General features: G+C 37.9%; 1 protein-coding gene across 4 annotated transcripts in view; it reads right to left on the reverse strand.

Annotated features, from left to right (window-relative positions):
• Positions 1-12,471: 12,471 nt before the first annotated feature.
• Positions 12,472-19,289, reverse strand: part of CNMD (chondromodulin) — a 30,264-nt gene continuing 23,446 nt past the window's right edge. Inside the window, exons 6-7 of one of the 4 annotated variants that reach the window (XM_032277314.1) lie at positions 17,293-17,459; positions 12,472-13,005 (exon numbers count right to left, since the gene is read on the reverse strand). In XM_032277314.1, coding sequence (XP_032133205.1) covers positions 12,793-13,005; positions 17,293-17,459 — 380 coding nt within the window. In that variant the 3' untranslated portion in view covers positions 12,472-12,792. Of the gene's footprint in view, positions 13,009-17,292; positions 17,472-19,289 lie in introns of all 4 variants that reach the window. The other 3 variants (XM_032277313.1, XM_032277312.1, XM_032277311.1) reach the window with 3 other exon arrangements.

Genomic DNA, 19,289 nt, shown 5'->3' on the forward strand with positions numbered 1-19,289 from the left:
TACTCTTTGTAACTGGCTCTAAAGAAGTACATCTTTAGGTAGAAGTACACCTGCTACCATAACCATCTAAGAGTATACATTTCAGTTATTTCTGCCTAGAGGAACTAGAGAGATGCCAAAAGCTAAAAGGGCAAAATGCTGATTTCTGTGCAGGGAAGGGACATACGTAGTTTTAAATAAAAGAGATCATCTCTTTTGGTCTGGCTTCCCCTTTCTCCGTCTGTGCATTTTTAAAATTGTAAGATCATTTTACACGCACCAAGAGGTTTTATTTTGGGAACTTGTGGGAAAAATACTGATTTACCTACAAATGTTACTATTTGGAGCCATCCCTGTGATTTGTTTCTGAGATTAATTTAACTCCTAGCCTCACTTCCTACCTTAGTAAAGTTGCCTCTCCAAATCAGCTAAAAAATATATACAGTGCTAACCCATTACTGCAAATAATGGTAGTTACTGTGTACTAACATTTCTTATGGACCGGGTGTCACTGTCTCATTTTTAATAGCCCTTCAATAGCATCCATTATTGCAAATCAGAAAGATGGGGCCAAAGTGAAGTTCTTTGCCCAAGTCACTCTACTAGAAAGTAATTGAGCTGGGATTTAACCCAGGCCTGTCAGACTCCATTACCCATGCTTTTGACAACTGCAACCCTGTGATCATGTCAGTAAGCTAGATGTGGAATAAATGATTTTTATTAACAAACCAGCTGACTGGAAATGAAACAGGAAATATGCAAGTTAATAATTCTTTTTTTTTTTTTTTTTGAGGCAGAGTCTCACTCTGTTAACCAGGCTGTAGTGCAGTGGCTTGATCTCGGCTCACTGTAACCTCTGCCTCCTGGGTTCAAGCGATTCTTCTGCCTCAGCTTCCTGAGTAGCTGAGATTACAGGTGTGTGCCACCACGCCCGGCTAATTTTTGTATTTTTAGTAGAGACGGGGTTTTACCATGTTGGTCAGGCAGGTCTTGAACTCCTGACCTTGTGATCCACCTGCCTCAGCTTCCCAAAGTGCTGGGATTACAAGCGTGAGCCCCTGCGCCTGTCCAAGAACTAATTCTTATATATGAGCTGGGAAGATACATTCCTAGAGATCCTCACTTTCTTGAGAAGGAAAGCTTATGAGGAATCTAGATCTCTTGCCTCATACAGAAAGTAATGCAAAGAAGTCTGATTTTTGAGAGGGTGCTGTTTTTCTCAAATCCAGATCATTACAGAGAAACAGTATACTTTTAACAACTATTGCAGGTGTAAGAAGACTGGCACATGATGCCAATGAAATCCTTTTTTTCCCTTTAACTTGGGAGCTCTCATACCAGTTCCATTGTACAAATACTGAGATTGTTTCAAGGCTCTATTCCTAGAGACATGTTAGGATTTGTGTATCACTGATTTCTCCATAAAATTTGAATGATTCAGGTTACTTCCTTTTTTCTAACCATGTTAGCATTATATATATATATGTATATATATATATATATATGTGTGTGTATATATATATATGTATACATATATATATATATATATAGTTTTTTTTTTTTTTTTGGCTTGTCTGGAGTCTTTTAAATATTTGCTGTGCCTTCACGTTTGGATTTTTTCTTATTTTTCCATTAAGACTTCTACCTATACCACTGGCTTTATTTTTTCCTATAATTAAAGGATTCAGTTATACAAAAAGATGTTTCAAAAACACTGCTATTTACCCACAGGTGATTTTCAGTTTATTAGAAGGAGTTAAGAAAACAGTCCTTAATACCTATATGCAGTTTTTTTAAAAAAAACCATACACTACAATGCATCCACCAAAGCCCTAAATAGTAAACAATTGTACATGCTGTTAATACATACTTGATGCTTTTGTTAAGTACATGAAAAGACAGTATGCTTAGTGGTTAGATGCATGGACTCTGAAGCCATCCTGTTTGGGATCATCCTGGCTACACTGCTTACTAGCTATGTGACAATGAGTAGGTGCTTAATGTTTCTGCACCCCAGTTTTGCATCTATATAAAGGAGGTGATACATAGGATCCACCTCATGCCTCATGCTCTGTTATGAGTTGAGTGAATTTATATAACTCCACAATTACTTATCTTAATCCAAAAGGCTCAAAATATTAAGTTTTGTTTTTTTGTCCATCTGTATGACAAGTGGCATAAAACCTGACCTGAATTTATAATATGAATCGTCACATTTTGCTGCATAAATATTAGTATTTTTAATTATAGAATGATAGCACCGATCCTGCCTAAATTGTTACAGAATACAGCAGTTGCCCCTTATCTGCGGCAGATACATTCTAAGACCCCCAGTACTGAATGCTGTATATACTACTTTTTTTCCTATACGTAAATACCTATGATAAAGTTTATAAATTTGGTACAGTTAAGATATTAATCATAAAAGAATAATTATACAATATACTGCAGTAGAATTTATGTGAAAATTTGGACAACTATTGACTTTGGGTCACTGAAATTGTGGAAAGCAAAACTATGGATAAAGGAGAACTACTATAAATGGACTATATTGCATTATCTTCTAAAATCCAAAGCTCTGAATTCATAAACATATCTGGTCTGAGGGTTTTCGAATTATGTATCTGTGTGTGTGAAGTGCAGAGAGCAGTGAGTGCTTCCTGTTACAGATAACATCAGATGATCTCAGGCTGGAAGGTGTAAATCCTAGAGAAGCTTTTTTTGTGTTGTAAGTTCAGTCTTTCAAGATTTGGAATTCTCTCTGAGGAAAAGTACATCAGCTAGTTAACAATTGTTAGTGTAATTCATAAAATCTGTACTTTGGAGAGCATAAGAGTTCATGAAAAGTTTTTAATTTTAATAATTTTACTTATTTTTGGCAGCACTTTATAAAGAATCATAAAATATCGTGGCAGAAAATATAAACTATATGTAGAATGTTAAGGGACTTCCTTCAGAAGTTCTCTGATTTTCATTTTAATTTCAAAACTCAAAACAGAAGGTAAAAAACTATTAGGATTTGTAAAAAAAAAAAAAAAAAAAAAAAACGGAGTATAAAATCACATTGTTTATAAACCACAAATTGTCTTGTTATTTCCATCAGTGAAAAGAAGCTGATAGATGTTTTTATAAGAGTCAGCTCATCAGTCTCATTCTTCTTACCCCAAATGAATCAGTGTGGAACAGATACAACTGTATGGTTATTAATATGGGCTCATACTCAGCTGGGAGTTCTCCCCACAACTACCACTTTTTACTGATTATCTGTTCTCTAAACTTTTTCCGTGGCATGAATTGACTAAAAGTGAACACATTCATAAGTAATGAGCTTAGGCTAAGGATATATATCCAGTGGGCATGAAACATGCTTAAGAAATTAAATGCATTTCCTTGACATTATTAACATTATTTTGCTATTGCAGAACAATTGACTTTAAAAATATTACACTTTACCACAGAGACAGCTGTTTTGTAATGGAAGTAGTAACTTAACGAATCCAGACTCTTACACTCCCAGTTCTGATACTTTCATAATTGTGTGTTTTGAGGGCAAGTGACTTATCTCAACTTTTTTCTTATTTGTAACACTGGTGATTATTAACCCTCAGGATTGTGAGGATTTAACAACTAAAGTCCTGACTCAAATTATGTGATCAATAAATGCTGCTTAAATATAAAGTCTTTGATTTATTTTTCGCCCTCAGTCCTGTTGAGTGTTGGAATTCTTTAAAGGGGGGTAAGCCTGCCATTGACCTGCTATTCAAGAATTTTCAGAATTCAACCCCAGCCAAAATTTTTAGCCTCATCTCTTGTCACTGCTTTGCTGTGTACTAAAGCTCCCAGCCACACAAGAATCTTCTAGGCATAGTCAGACTTTTTCTGCAAAGGGCACTTAAAATTTCTATTGCATGTTCTTTGTTTTTAGTGTTCAGATCTATGTCATGTGTTTTCGTTCCTCCTTCTGCCCCTCCTGGACATCTCCAGTTTCCTACTGTGTCAAAACTGAGTTTGTATACTACCTCCAGGAAAGCTGTCTAATCTTTTGCTGCTGTGTTACTGACATTTGTGGCATTGGATTGGGTTATTTGCTTATGGTTGAGACATCATTGGATCCTTTGATGGAGTCATACCAAAACCACAGGGGGTCATGAGCATGCTTGAGAGTGCTGATCTATTCCTTGTTTGTCAGATCAGTACATTACGGTTGATTCATTTCTTCCCCCATGTGACTGAGCTTCTTGGGAGAGGCGGACTGGCTTCCATCTTTGTATGTGTAGCACCTGGCACCTATAGAATAGGCTCTCAAAATTAGGTGGATTTGCTCATGTTCTTCCTACTACACAGATGCCCTTATTTTCTTGCATTCATTCTGTGAAATCTCAATTAGAATATCAGTACTCTTATGAGATTCCCTGCTCCATGCCCTCTACTGAAATGCTTTGCAACTCTAGTTGTGATGTGGAGGTACCTTGTTTATGCCTCTGTTATGACACCTCTCGTGGTGTCACATGTTTTAGGGTTAATCGCAGCTGTGTTTGTTTTACCTTGTGTGTTTTGGTCAGTGTTATTTACTTTAGCTTTGGATCTTTGATACATAGCACCGTGCCTTTCACGTAGTATGTGCTCAGATATTGGAAGTTACTTCATCCTATAGTTTTTTAAATTGGGGTTTTTAAAAACGTATCAAGCTTTAAAGTTTATCATTTATTTGTCAATGTAAATAGAATAGCAATTTGTTTTCCAAAGGTGGGGTCTTGCTATGTTGCTCGGGCTGGAGTGCAGTGGCTGTTCACAGGTGTGATAATTGGGCATTAAAGCCTCAAAGCCCAGGGCTCAAGTGATCTTGCCTCAGCCTCCTGAGTAGCTGAGACTATAGGCATGCACCACTGTTTCTGACAGGATTGTAATTTTTAAGTATGTTTTTAAGCCACAGCCATGAGAGCAAATTTTACCTACATTTTTAGAGGTAGTAACAGTTATGTAACTAATCAAAACCAGTGGGATTTTGTCCAAGTACTTTTTATTTTGCTACTTAATTTTGAGATACTGTGGAGGGGCGTCCTGATTTTTATTTATTTATTTGAGATAAGGTTTTGCTCTTTGCCCAGGCTGGAATGTAGTGGCACGGTCACAGCTCACTGCAACCTCCATCTCCTGGGCTCAAGCAATCCTCCCACCTCGGCCTCCTGAGTAGCTGGGACTACAGGTGTGTGCCACCAGTCCCAGCTAATTTTTAAATTTTGTGTAGAGAGAGGGTCTGCTTGTTGATATCTCAAACTCCTGGGCTCAGGCAATCCTCTCAGCTTGGCCTCTCAAAGGGTTATAGGTATAAGCCACTGTGCCCAGCTGTTGTTTGTTTGTTTTTAATTGAATGCACTGAAGTTTAGTTTCTAACTATGTTAGCCCTCCTTTCATAAAAAATCTTGAGCCCAAACGTCTTGGGTAGAGTACAGGGGAAGCCACATCTTAAAAGACAGGCATGGAATTAGGTTTGAACATACGTAGCAATCTGGAAACCAACAGTGAGTCAATTTATAAGTAGACCAATCTTTGGAGACAAAAGTTTGAATTGCTTAGCAGTCCATTTTATTTTCTGGAATCCCCAAAGAAATTTTGAGATATTGAATAGTAGAAAACCCTCTTTGATGAGGGTTATATACTTTATTTTTAAACAGTATTAACACCCTTGAGGCCCTTGAAGTCTTTGCTGTCAAAAGCCATCTACCTTTCCTTTGAGTGAGCTTTTACTTTAAGGTATGTGATAGAATGATATAGGTAACTGAAAAAGAACTTGGTTCATGACATCCACTCATTGATTTATTCACTCAGCAAATACTCATTGATTGCCAAATGTGTGTCAGACACCGAGCTAGGGAATAGGTAAACAAAATTCCCTGCCTTCATGGAGCTTAGCTTGTGGTGGGGGAAAGAAGCAAAATTTATCTTAAATGATATTAACAGAAGAGTACAGTAGGCAGTTAAAATTTGATACAGGTAAAGCAAGTGACATTTGAATACAGACTTGAAGGAAGTGAAGGAGTAAGCAATGCAGCTTCTAGAGAAAGCTCACCAATGCACAAGAACGCCACATATGAAGACCCCAATGCAGAAATGTGCCTGATGCGTTTGTGGCAAGCTGAGGAGGCTGTGTAGCTTGAGCACTGTGAGCATGGAGTGGAGCTTTGATAAGTGAAAGGGGAAAGGGGAGGGCAGAAGTCATGTAGGGCCTTGCAGGTAATAGGAGTGAGGTGGTGGCTTGGGCCAGGGCTTGTACCAGCTTAATTTGAAATTCTGTTCTCTGTTTTCAAAATGTTACCAGTTGTCATTTAAAAATTTTTTAAAATGTTAATAACATGTAAATATCAAGAAATCGTACTAAAGAGTTTATAATAAGAAGCATTAGTCTTCTGCCCTCCCCTCCACCCCAGTCCTCAGAGGCAACTGTGGAAAATTTTTTTAGCAACCATTCTCCAAACTCCCAAAATCTCAATCTCTGCAGTAATCTGGGCTGGTCACTTAGTATGCTTTCCCTCACCATTCTGTTTCTGCTTTCATTTTGCTGAAGCTTATCCTCCAGTAGCTTTCAAAGTAAACATCTAGGTGGATTGGCAGGGGCAGGTTGTGTATACCTGAACTCTTACGTGAGTGAAACTGTCATTATCTTATCTTTATACTTGAGCATACATTGAGTGATAGTTTGGTTGGCTGTACAAATTGAGGGTGAAAAGAATGTTCCCTCAGCAGTTTGAAGGCATTGTACCATTTTGTTTTCTGGAATCCCCAAAGCCCACTTTTGCCCTTAGGGAGTGCAATACCAACTCTTGCATGCTTTTTGTCCTTGAGAAGTAATGCTTGTTTTATTTCTTCACTATCATTTTATTGGAGTTAGGAAATGGGGGAAACAATATGTGAAATTGATACTTTAAATTAGAAGTTACATCATTTTTTAAAAGTGTAGCTTTATCAATACACATTTTCTTTTTTTTTTTTTTCCAGTCACTGGAATTACTATAAATGTTAGCGCTTGATTTTAGAAAGGAAACTTGTATTTATACATCTAACAAGGATTGCAGTGCTGTTTTATTCTGAATACCTTGATGGTATTGATGTGAATTTGAGTTATGATATATGACTTAATGGGCATATTGGAAGCCCTCAGCCTGAATACTCAACTTATTTCTGCCCTTTTCTTCCTTAACACATTAAACTATAGGTAATAGCAAATGTTTGTGTAATCTTGGTTTAGCCAAACTATTTCTTGTTCCGGCATATAAATAAATTACAGCAGAATAAGTACCAAGGCAAGATTGAAGAATGACCGGTTGTGAGCAGCAGGTACTTAGGAATACATGTAGCATAGGATTTTATTTTAGAGTTGTTAAAGTCAGATCAACAGAGCATGTGTTTATGGGCCATCTGCCAAGACTAGAGGTAGCTTTGGGACTTCTTATTCTTTGGAATGCAAACATATTTGCATTCCATCCCCTGTCAATATGAGGAGACAAGGAAAAATTAAGTCAGGATTTTAGGGCTGAAATGGATCTTAAATCTACGTAGTCCAAACCTTTGGTTTTATAAATGCACTTTTTCCAGAGGGCCGTCATCTCATATACTCTCTTCTTCATAACAGGTTTTTAGTGTAACTCAGATAGTTGGTATAGACTCTCTTAAAATTTATTTATCCTGATTTTTTTTTTTTTTTTTTGGAACAGGATCTTGCTCTGCTGTCCAGGCACACAGCTCAGTTATAGCTCACTGTAATCTCCAACTCTTGGAATCAAGTGATCCTCCTGCCTCAGCCTCCCAAGTAGCTGGGACTACACTGCTAGTACACTAAACTAATTTAAAAATATATTTTTTTCTTTTTTTTTGTAGAGACAGGGTCTTGCTGTGTTGCCCAGGCTGCTCTCTTAACTCCTGACCTCAAGTAATCCTCTTGCCTTTGGCTTCCCAAAGTGCTGGGATTGCAGACATGAGCCACTATGCTTAGCTGATTTACCCTAATCCTCTGCCAACCTTCAGACAACTAAAATTAACAATTGGGCAGATATTTTGTATAATATATAGGGTAATTGTTCTTAAGCTTATTGGTGAGTAACCCTCACCTGGGAAGCTTGTTTTTAAAAATGTAGACCTTCATTACTCCAGAGATTTTGAATTAGTACCTTCGGTAGAGAATCCAGTAAATCTTTGTTTTTAAGGAACTGATGGTTTTGAAGCAGGTGACCTGGAGGATTGCATGTAGAAAGTGATGTCAAGGAGTAAAGAAAACAGAAGTGAGATTAGCACTAATCACCTCTAATGCCTTATTTCCAATAAAGTTTAAAGAAGAGGAAAAGCTACTTGGGGGCTTGAAGGTTTTGTTTCTCTCTTAACATAGAAAATAAAAGGTAGATGAGAGATGCTAGGTGATCGTTTTTTTCTTCTTTGATTAGAACCTTGGGGGTCATTATGATTAAGTTATTGAATCCATGTCACTGTGTGACAGCACATGATGAAAGAAAATCAAATGTTCGTTTCAATCAAAGTGAAACAAAATGAAAATATTTGGGCTAGACACTACTTTGTCACTGCTAAAATATTACTAGAACTGAGCAGAGAAAAAGAGGCATCATCTGAGAACATTAATAATGAGGTACTATTTAGCAACTGGAATGTTCTCAGATGATGCCTGTTTAATTACACATAGGTGCTAAGTGAATGTTAAAAATTATGGTGCTGGTTGAATAGGCAGAGTAGTTTGTGTTAGGGCACATCCCATGGAGGTTTTTTTTACTACTTAATTTTTTAGAGTTATCTCAGTAACAGGCAGGAATATAGTTTTAATTGAAACGAAACCACTTGCCTTTAACAGCATTAGTCCTCCTAAGAAAAAGTTTTTGCTCTAGCTTATGGTAGGTCTTCTACTTAGCATACAACAGATTTAGTGTAAAAGATGGTTAATTATCTAGGCTGATGAAATATAGACAACTGAAAATAAAATTCTTAGCAATTAAGTAATTCGTACCTTAGAAGGAACCCCGAAAGACAGGAAGCCATAGAGATCCTGCTTTTTTAAAAAAGTAATTTCAATAAGTTTGCAAATACAATGCTAGTAAAAAGTATATAGAGGTATTTCTTTCAAACTACCTTGTTACTATTAGAATTTTTGTAGCCATGTGCAGAAGAGAGAAAAGGGGGTTGGATTTTCTGTGATTCTGATTCAGTTTTAAGAATTTGGTGTGAAGAGAATTTTTTCAAAGGAGGAGGCACAAAGGTGAGAACAGGAATACAAAACACGACATCTGTAAATTAAGAGGGAATTTAAAGTGGGGTGTATCTCTTAAAACAGATGGTTTTGAATAATTTGGTGTTTTCAACCAATGACTTAATATAACTTAGTGGGTATACTATTTTCAGTCCCATTACTGATTTTTATCCCTTTGTGATAACATACACCCTAATAAAGACTGACTCCTATATATTTGATTTTAAAACTATTAAGATGTAAAAAAAGGTTCACTAAGCCAAACACCTTAGAAAATAGCTGCAGCTATTTGCTATGTTTAGATTATGTATGCATAAAAGTATTTATGTATAGATGTACTTACGTTACACAGTAAGTACCTAAAAATTGTAAATTGAATACTTTTGAATGTAAGCAGTTGAAGTAAAACCTGTGCTGAGTTCTTCAGTCAGTCAACACTAAACCTGTTTTGTAAATTTGATGCTAGAATTGTAGCGAACTTTCTCAAAATGAAGCACACCTATATATGCATATAGTATATGAGCATGCATATATGTACAAAAGCCTTTCAAAAGGACTTCAGCTTTCTTTTATAAACACCAAAACACTCTTTGCCTGTAAAATGTTTTTGCTGCAATTTGTATCATTAACTCTCAAATTTACATCTTCATGTTTGAGATATACTTTTAGGACTGTCTGTGCATGTAGACTTTTGTCAACTCCCTCCTACTCCCTCAATAAATCAGTTAACTTCAAAAATATATTGTGACCATTTTTATAAAGTAAGTGTTCATAAAACAAATCAGCATATTTAGCTTATCTAGAAATAAGTGAACCCACCCAAAGAATTTCTATTTTGTAAAAATGTAGCTTGTATTTCAGTATAATAAAATCTGATGTAAGAAATAAACTTGATGGGGTTAAGTGATTATTCTTAGTATATCTACTTTTTTAGTGTCATGGTTATTTGAGGTGGTGGTAGAAGGGGAGGTGTAAAAACGTAAGTTTTTGCAGCCAGAAAGCAAAAAGAAAACAAACATTTTCCATGTGCTGACTAAATGGCAGCTGTCACATCTTTTCTTCCATTCGGAGTCAAACTAGGACCTTGAAATCTAAATTGAGATGTTCCATCAGGATTGGTTTCTACCACCACTGAGAATTAAATGAGCATCTGTAATACAAGTACCAGCAGTACATATATGTCTATACACACATACTGATATTTCAGTCAAGTTTCAACACAGCAAACTGGGCTGTATTTGCAACTTTTAGACTGGCCTGGTTAAAGGTAATTTGGGAAATTAGTACCACGTTGTCAAGAAGTTTGTAATTCTTCCCTGTTCTCTCTCCCTTTATTGAATGCTCTTCTGTCCAATTCTCTTTCAAAGTAGACCCTTATTTTCATCCTTGAATACAATTTGTCTCCTTTGTCATTCCTATCCTTAATCCAACCTTGAATTTTTCCTCTTGTTAAATCATCCTAATTTTTTTCTGTTAAATTGATGTCCTTGGGTATTTAGTGACGTTCCACACAGCATAATCCCTTTACCTGTTAGAAGTAAATTGTCCACCTCCTATATTTTCATCTAATTAAGAAGCTTTGAAAGGAAGCATTTTTTCAAAAGGCAGCATTCCCTTATGACCTGCTGTCCTTGCTAAGATGCCTCTTTGGCCTGTATGGCACCTGCTCAGTTTTCACATGGGACGCTACCAAGGGGGATTCATTTAAGGTGAAAACTTAACCAGCTCCCTCCTTGGCCTGCAACTTTTTATTGGTTCCCTATTTCCTATACACACACACACACACACAAAATCCCCAAATTAACATGCCACTTAAAGCTTCTGCCTACAATTCCATCTTGTTATTTCCTACCCTGATCTGAATGCTGTTTCCCTGCTTGTACCATACAGTTTCAAGTCTCTGGTCTTACTCACAAACTCTTCCTGCCTGGAATGCAAATCCTCTGTCACCTTCACTTGGCTAACTCCTGCTCATCCTTGAAAATATAGAGAGTAGGCATTCTCCAACAAGTCCATTGCCTCCATCGTTACCGAGGCTGTGGTGTGCTGAACCCTGATTATCTGTATCTCTCATAAGACCATATGCTCTTCTGGGCTGGGATCACTAAATGATTCTCTTTCTTTTTAGAACCCAGTACAGGTTGCTGAGCCATGGGGATGGGAGATGGTATGCAGAGCCATTGGCACATTATTTGTTTAATTAATAGAATAACAACAGTTTTAAAGACTAAACCTAAAATGCATAACTGCAGGAAGGAGGTGCTTTCTGAGAACAGTGTGACCATTACAGGTCATTATGGTGTCTTTCCTCTTTTCTTCAGAGACCTACGTTCGCTATATATTTAATTAAATGGAGGAGTCTGAGTGTTCATCTGAAAACAGGGTTTTAAAATTCTTTATCATTTTATAGACTTTAATTGCAAAACACCAGTATTAGGGGTTTACTGTGCAATACACAATAATAAGATGTATTCTGAATATGAGAGTGTAGTGAGATCGTGGCATCAAGACCTTTCTGTCATCTCAGAATCCTGCGTTTTGGAAAACTTATTTTCCTTAGGAAGGTGGTTTATTTCTTAAACTGTGGCATGCAAAACTGAAATGTCAGAAATATGAAATACCTGCTCATCTTCTTGATCTAATATTTCAGTTTCTAAAGACAGTCCTTGTTCCTGAGAGACTTACTTTATGTCATTATACATAAATAAGCTATTCCTCCTCAGCTGTATCTGCCAAGCAACACTGTCAACCCTGTTATTAGGAGAGTAACTTAAATTTGGTAATTGGACTACAGCAGCAGCCTGATTTGTACTACAAAGGTAAAAATCATTATGCTTCTTCATGCCCAGTGACCACATACTGAAAACAGATTGAGAAAGGTGTGAAGACCTGCTTTTCAGAATGTCAGTAAAGTCCTTCCTTCCCACAAGTCTGATTTGTCTTGGACTGCATTTTTCTTCATCCTAGTGCTCTTTTCCTGGAGGTGACTGTTAACACAGGTCACATGCCAGTGCACTCAAATAATTCCCCATGAGCTTCCACACAGGCTAAAAATGTTCACTTTTAGGTAGATTCCATTATATATCCTTTCCTTTTTGCTAATGTATGTTTTTATCTGGAAATTCTGGGGGCACATTTACAAGAGGAAGAACAAAAAAGATTAAGAACAATTAAGGAATTCTGTACAAATAATGAGTTACTTTCACGACTTAAAAGGAACTCAAGTATACAATTGAGATTTTTGACAAATTGTAAATAATTTTTCATGTTTATTCAAAATAGCTTTGAAGATACAAGCAAGGAAGACTTACGGCAAAGCAAAGCAAATAAAAAATAACATGTAATAAAGGGGTTATGGCAGTTTAGACTTGAACTACCCTTTCAGTACATTTGTACATACTAAAGTTCTGGGAAACAGTTGAGAAAAATTCTGTTAAGATTTTCAAGAATAACTGCTCAAGTGGAGTGTAAAAATACTTTGTGGTCCCACTGGCATCAACATGCCTTATGCTGCTTTGGTTGTCTCTTCAGCTAGTTCTTTTCAAGACGTGATACATGAAGTGATTTCACACCATGCCCAAGATACGGGCCACCCACCAGCTACATGGCATGATGACTCTGCAGGCTGAACGACAGCCCTGGTAATTATAAGGCCATGGGTAATAGCCCCCCAGGGGTTCGCAGATCTTCTGGCAGTGGGTGTAGCTCCGCCTGCATTCTATACAACAGATTCCTTCGTGATCCAGTCTAGGGTCGAACGTCATGCTTTCCCCTTCCTGCTGCTGTGAAATAAAAGATAATTATTTGTGATAACTGCATAATGAGAAGGTCATAGCATGCATGTTATTTTTAAATAAGATTGCGAATTTTCCACTGCTACAAGAAAGCGTAATCTACTATAAAGAGTTTCGATCTTGTTAACCTGCTGTCATTCAGAATTCCTTCTGACACCAAGGACTCTACGCTTACCTCACTTGTCACTGACTAGAAAGTTTTGTCTTTTAAAACAATATCATGAAGTTTCTCCATGCCTTTAATGAACTATGGTTTCCACTCAGTAACTCAGCTTGTTTTAAGTAGGAAAGCAAAAAGGAAGCATTCTGATAAAAAGTAGCATTTCTGCCACTGCTAATTCTAAGTCAGAAGCTTGTGGCTTCTTGCAGTAGCAGCTTCCAGGGCTCTTAGAAGCACATTTTGAAATTCAATCTAGGCTAAAGACATTTCAATTCTAGTTGCACTGGCTCTGAGAACACAAGTCATTTGGTTTCTCCTGCTTTCATTTCAGTACAGAATGGGGATGTTATCTCAATGGGGACAAAGGGGACTCAGGAAAAGACTCCACAGAAACGTAAAATTCAAGGCCTTAAACTTTACTTTGTAGTTCTTTATGTAAGTATAGTTACATAAACACAGGATTTTATTGATGAAATAAAAATCTCCATTTTCACTGCTGGTGAGATTACAGAACTGAAAGGAACTCCCATTTCTCCCAGACCTGCCCGGTTTGCATATCTGGTTTTCCTTTTCAGGGATTTACTTCTAAAGGTAGAGGTTCTGTATTATTTTTAATATGGCATTGAAGTAAACATTCCCAGGAAGCTCTTATCTTTAAATTCTTGATTCAATTTGAGCCTCTTTCCTAAAGTTAGCTGATTTTGGTGTTTAAACAAAAAGTCTTTCATCTTAATTTGGGATGGAGAAGGTTATTAAAAATTTCAGCTGGGCAGTGGCTCACGCCTGTAATCCCAGTACTCTGGGAGGCCAAGGCAGGTGTATCACCTGAGGTCAGGAGTTTGAGACCAGCCTGACCAATATGGTGAAACCACATCTCTACTAAAAATAAAAATTAGTCGAGCATGGTGGTGGACACCTGTAATTCCAGCTACTTGGGGGGCTGAGGCAGGAGAATCTCTTGATCCTGGGAGGTGGAAGTTGCAGTGAGCCAAGATTGCGCCATTGTACTCCAACTTGGGCAACAAGCGAAACTCTATCTCAAAAAAAAAATTTTTTTTTCAAACAGTCTGGAAAGTAGAGAAGATTATATATTGAACACCAATAGACTCATCTAGATTGGACAGTTGCTAACCTATTGTCAAATTTGCTTTTCCCCTTCCTGCAACTGCAAAAGATAAATAATTTATATGTCCATCAAAGCAAAACCAGTATTTTAAACTAGTATTCTGAAGTGAATTTAAAGAGAATTGAAGGAATTGTGACATTCCATCCATCCGTCCATTCATTATAATATACCCCCAAATAGGGATATTTTCCTAGATTTACAACCACATTGCCATTATCACAAAATTAACAACATGATCTGATACAATCTATATTCAAGTTATGTCATCAAAATATCATTTATTATCTTATTCCAAGACTGGATCCAGGGCAAAATCACATCCTTCCCTTCCACAAAGGTGCTAATGCCCTCACACCTGAAGCTAGATTCAGCCTGCCCAGCTCTCTAGGGAATAAACTATATTAAATTTTGTTTGCCTACTCAGATTTTTTTATTATTATTATTCAAGCTAAGGGAGTGAAGTAATGTGGTGTCCTGAATTTTCCGATAAGCCTTTGGTTATTTAGAAAATACTTTTTGCTCCAAATTTTTCTAAAATATTTTTAAAATGATAAACTAGGAAATATATTTGCAACACATAAAATAGTATCGGACTGAATAGGCTACATAGAAAAACGTGCAAATGACTTCATATATGAAAAGATGCTCAACCTTACACATAATTAAAGACAGGCAAGATAAAACAACCAGGAGGTACAATTTACACCCAAGAAATTGGTGAAAGTTTTTTTTTTTAAGTTTGATAATAAGTGGGTCCTTTCATTACTGTTTGCAGGCAATACAGTAGATGTAATTCCTTGAAAGGCAATTGATATCCTCCATTAAAATGTAAATCTACTTCGATGCAGGAGACTTATGCTTCAGTATTTATGCTAAAGATACACTTCCATGTGTGTACAAAGAGGCATAATACTAATAGCTAACATTGAGAAAGCTACTGCTCACCTATGTGTTCCAAACCCTGTGTTGAGAGCTCCACCTGCATTACCTTGATTTACTCTTTCTCATAATCCTGCAAGTCAAGATTGTGTCCTGTAACAGTACTTGCAACAGCAAAAAGGAAATAATTTGTAGTCATGAAAACATAACTAGTTAAATTTCTGTACATTTATGTATACAATGAGTTACTATTAAATGAATAGCCGTTAAATGAAAAAGGTACTACGTAGGAAAAATACTGTAACTGGAAAGAAAGCAAGGTATAAAAGTTTTGTTTTAAAAGTGTGTGTGTGTATGTATGCGTGTCTGTGTGTGTACTTATGCAAAGAAACTGGGCAAATAGTCATTGTTAATAGGTTGCTTTTAGGAGGGTGTCTGGGGTGGAAGGGAAACACTTTTCATAATATACCTTTTTGGACTGTTTTTAAAACATTTCTGCATGTGTTTTTTATTTTTAAATTTTATTTATTTATGAGTTGAAGTCTTACTCTGTCACCCACGCTGGAGTGCAATAGCACGATCTCGGCTCACTGCAACCTCCGTCTCCTGGGTTCAAGCGATTCTCCTGCCTCAGTCTTCCAAGTAGCTGGGACTACAGGTGCTCATCCCTGCGCCCAGCTAATTTTTGTATTTTTAGTAGAGACAGGTTTTCACCATGTTGGCCAGGCTGGTCTCGAACTCCTGACCTCAGGTGATCCGCCTACCTCGGCCTGCCAAAGTGCTGAGATTACAGGGGTGAGCCACTGCGCCTGGCCCGTATTTTTTATTTTAAAAGCTAGTAACAAATAAATACTTACTTTACTTTTTCATTCCCTGCAAAGTATAGTGGTAAATATATTGTGGAAGATTTGAGTTTTTAGCACCTTTGTGTCATCCTCACAAATATCACTTCTCAGTGTTTCAGCCTAAAGCATCTTACATCTAACATGGGTCTATTCTCTAACTGGACTGAGAGCCCCTGAGGGCAGAAGCTTCTCCTGACTGTGCACAGAGCCTGGTAGAGCAGGTGCCTAAATGAATGAATGTTGAATAAATGAATAAAATGGATATAAAGAGGGAATGATAATACTTCCAATTCCTTGTGTTGCCTCTAGGGAGCACTCAAGGAAACATTTTGAAATAAATTCCTGATACGAATTTGTTTTCACGAATTTGCATGTGAATCAAAAAATGAGAGAGGAAAGGACAGAAAACAACTGAATAAGGGTTACCAGCCAATCAGGATTTTACATTACAGAGGTAATGCGTAAGCGTTCTTACCCTTAATTATAAACCTTGCAACAGGCTGGGCATGGTGGCTTATACCTGTAATCCCCAGCACTTTGGGAGGCAGAGGTGGGTGGATCACCTGAGGTCAGGAGTTCAAGACCAGCCTGCCCAAACATGGCGAAACCCTGTCTCTGCTAAAAAAAAAAAAAAAAAATACAAAAACAGCCCAGTGTGGTGGCCGGCGCCTGTAATCCCAGCTACTTGGGGACCTGAGGCAGGAGAGTCGCTTGAACTCGGGAGGTGGAGGTTGCAGTGAGCTGAGATCATGCCACTGCACTCCAGCCTGGGCAACAGAGCAAAACTCCGTCTCAAAAACAAGCAAAACCCTGCATCAAGTGAAGATGTATTTTTAAAATAATTGAGAAGTTGAATACTAAATGATCATTTGAAATCTCAAGTACAAACACCATTTCAGCACTGTTTGTTTGTTTGTTTGTTTGAGACGGAGTCCGCCCTGTCACCCAGGCTGGAGTGCAATGGCCTGATCTTGGCTCACTGAAACCTCCGCCTCCCAGGTTCAAGTGATTCTCCTGCGTCAGCCTCCCGAGTAGCTGGGATTACAGGCACGTGTCACCACACCTGGCTAATTTTTTGTATCTTTAGTAGAGACAGGGTTTCACCATGTTGGCCAGGCTGGTCTTGAACTCCTGATCTCATGATCCGCCCACCTTCGCCTTACAAAGTGCTGGAATTACAGGCATGAGCCATCACACCTGGCCTCGGCACTATGTTTAATGCATCTGTCTAAGCAGGTCTGTCATAAAGCACCGACACGCACGTGGTAAGGATTGTCGGGATTGAAGGCTTGTGAGTCCTCTTGAACACTGGGTCTGGTTTCATTATTCAGTCTTCCAGCACCTGGGCTGCCCTGTGGTCCACTGCGTGGTCTTCTTGTGGTAGTTGGAACAATTTTTCTTACCACTTCTCTTCTTTCCCTCTGGATTTCTGCAAAAAATTCTGTAAATTAATCCCTTTATGTGAACAATTAAGGAAATTAGATCTGTGTTTATCAGGGTGAAAAACATAGGAAAAGGAAATCAAAGTGTGTGTATGACCAGATGCTTTAAAAGTTTTTTTACTGATGTTTGTAATGAAAAAGCACATTTTAGAGTCTTGGGCTAGTAGTTAAACATACAAATAATCTCAATTTGGTTTTGTAATAGGAATGGAAACCAACATTGTAAGATGGCCTGGCAAACCTCAACACCACCTTCCCTCTTTCTTTTGGTCTGCCATCACTACTGGGGCTGAGAAAATAAACCACCACACGTTTCCCCAGCTTCCTTGCAATTAGAAGTGGCCAGGTGAGACATATCTGACCAGGGAGACATCAGCAGAATATGCTAGTGCAGTTTCTGGGAAAGCTTTTGTTTTCTCGGTAAAAGGAGACAGATAGGCTTCCCTGTCTTGTTTTCCTTCCTTGAACGCAGATGTGATATCTGGAGTTATGAGAGCCAACTATGACTATGAAGTGATAGGCACCATAAGCCAGCATACTACAGGTAGTAAAATGGTAACCAAAAGAGACTTGATGGTATCATTGAATAGCTGATAGTGTCAAAAACCTCCTCTCTCTAGACTCCTGGCTATATGAAAAAAATAAATCTGTATTTGTTGAAACCACTGTTGATGAAATATTCTGTTAATTGCAGTCCTAAGTATTCCTAATGGATTGATTGTATCAGTATAAAGCTTTATAGTTTGCAAGGGAAATATTATGTTGGTTTATTCTTTTTAAAAATCCTATGGAATAGAAAAAGCAAATGCCTTTATATGTGAGGGCATCAAGGCTCAGAAAGGCCAAATGACTTGGCCAAGATCACAGGCATAGCTAGGTGCCCAGTGCAAACTTCCTGGCTCTAGTTTACCACACAGCCTCATGGGTCCTGAAGCGGAGCTGATGGCTGCCCATTAACAAAAATACAGGCCAGGAGTGGTGGCTCATGCCTGTAATCCCAGCACTCTGGGAGACTGAGGCGGGTGGATCACCTGAGGTCAGGAGTTCGAGACCAGCCTGGTCATCATGGTGAAACCCTGTCTTTACTAAAAATAACAAAAATTAGCAGAGTGTAGTGGCAGGCACCTGTAATCCCAGCTACTTAGGAGGCTGAGACAGGAGAATCGCTTGAACCGGGAGGCAGAGGTTGCAGTGAATTGAGATTGCACCAACTGCACTCAAACCTGTGTGACAAGCATGAAACTCCATCTCAGAAAAAAAAAAAGTAGGAAGTACCACACAGCTTGGATTTTGGTGTCTCTCAGCCTCAGTTTCATTATCTGTAAAATGGGGATAATAATGTCTAATTCATAGGGTAGTGATAGGGTTAATGAGAATCTGTGTCTAAAGGTTTTAGCACAGTGTGTTGCATCTAATAAGCACTGAAATATTCGGTGATGTGGATTATCTCATGCTTTGTTATTTAGGAGAACTCAGATGTGCTTTAAAACCATTGGTAGCTTCCATAGATATTATATTGGAGAGGCACCATTAATACCTGGATTTTATCACAATTCTGCTTCTTTTAACGAACTAAATGACCTTAGGCAATACTTATCTCTGTGAACTTTAGTTTCTTCATCTATAAAATGGGAATGAGTAGTTACCCCAATAGTTGTTGGTAAAGATTAAATGAGGACAAAGTGTAATGCTCAAGTACCATGCCTGACACATAGAGCTCCGCAGGTGTTATTAGCTCTCCCCCTTCCCTTCTGACCTGTGTGCAGCTGCCATTCCCAGTGTCTCTGATAATACAGCTGTGTGACACTGATGACCTG

This window comes from Sapajus apella, unplaced genomic scaffold (assembly GCF_009761245.1).
Source record: "Sapajus apella isolate SASKATOON/1434 unplaced genomic scaffold, GSC_monkey_1.0 scaffold9, whole genome shotgun sequence".
In the NCBI taxonomy this organism is placed as follows: Eukaryota; Metazoa; Chordata; class Mammalia; order Primates; family Cebidae; genus Sapajus; species Sapajus apella.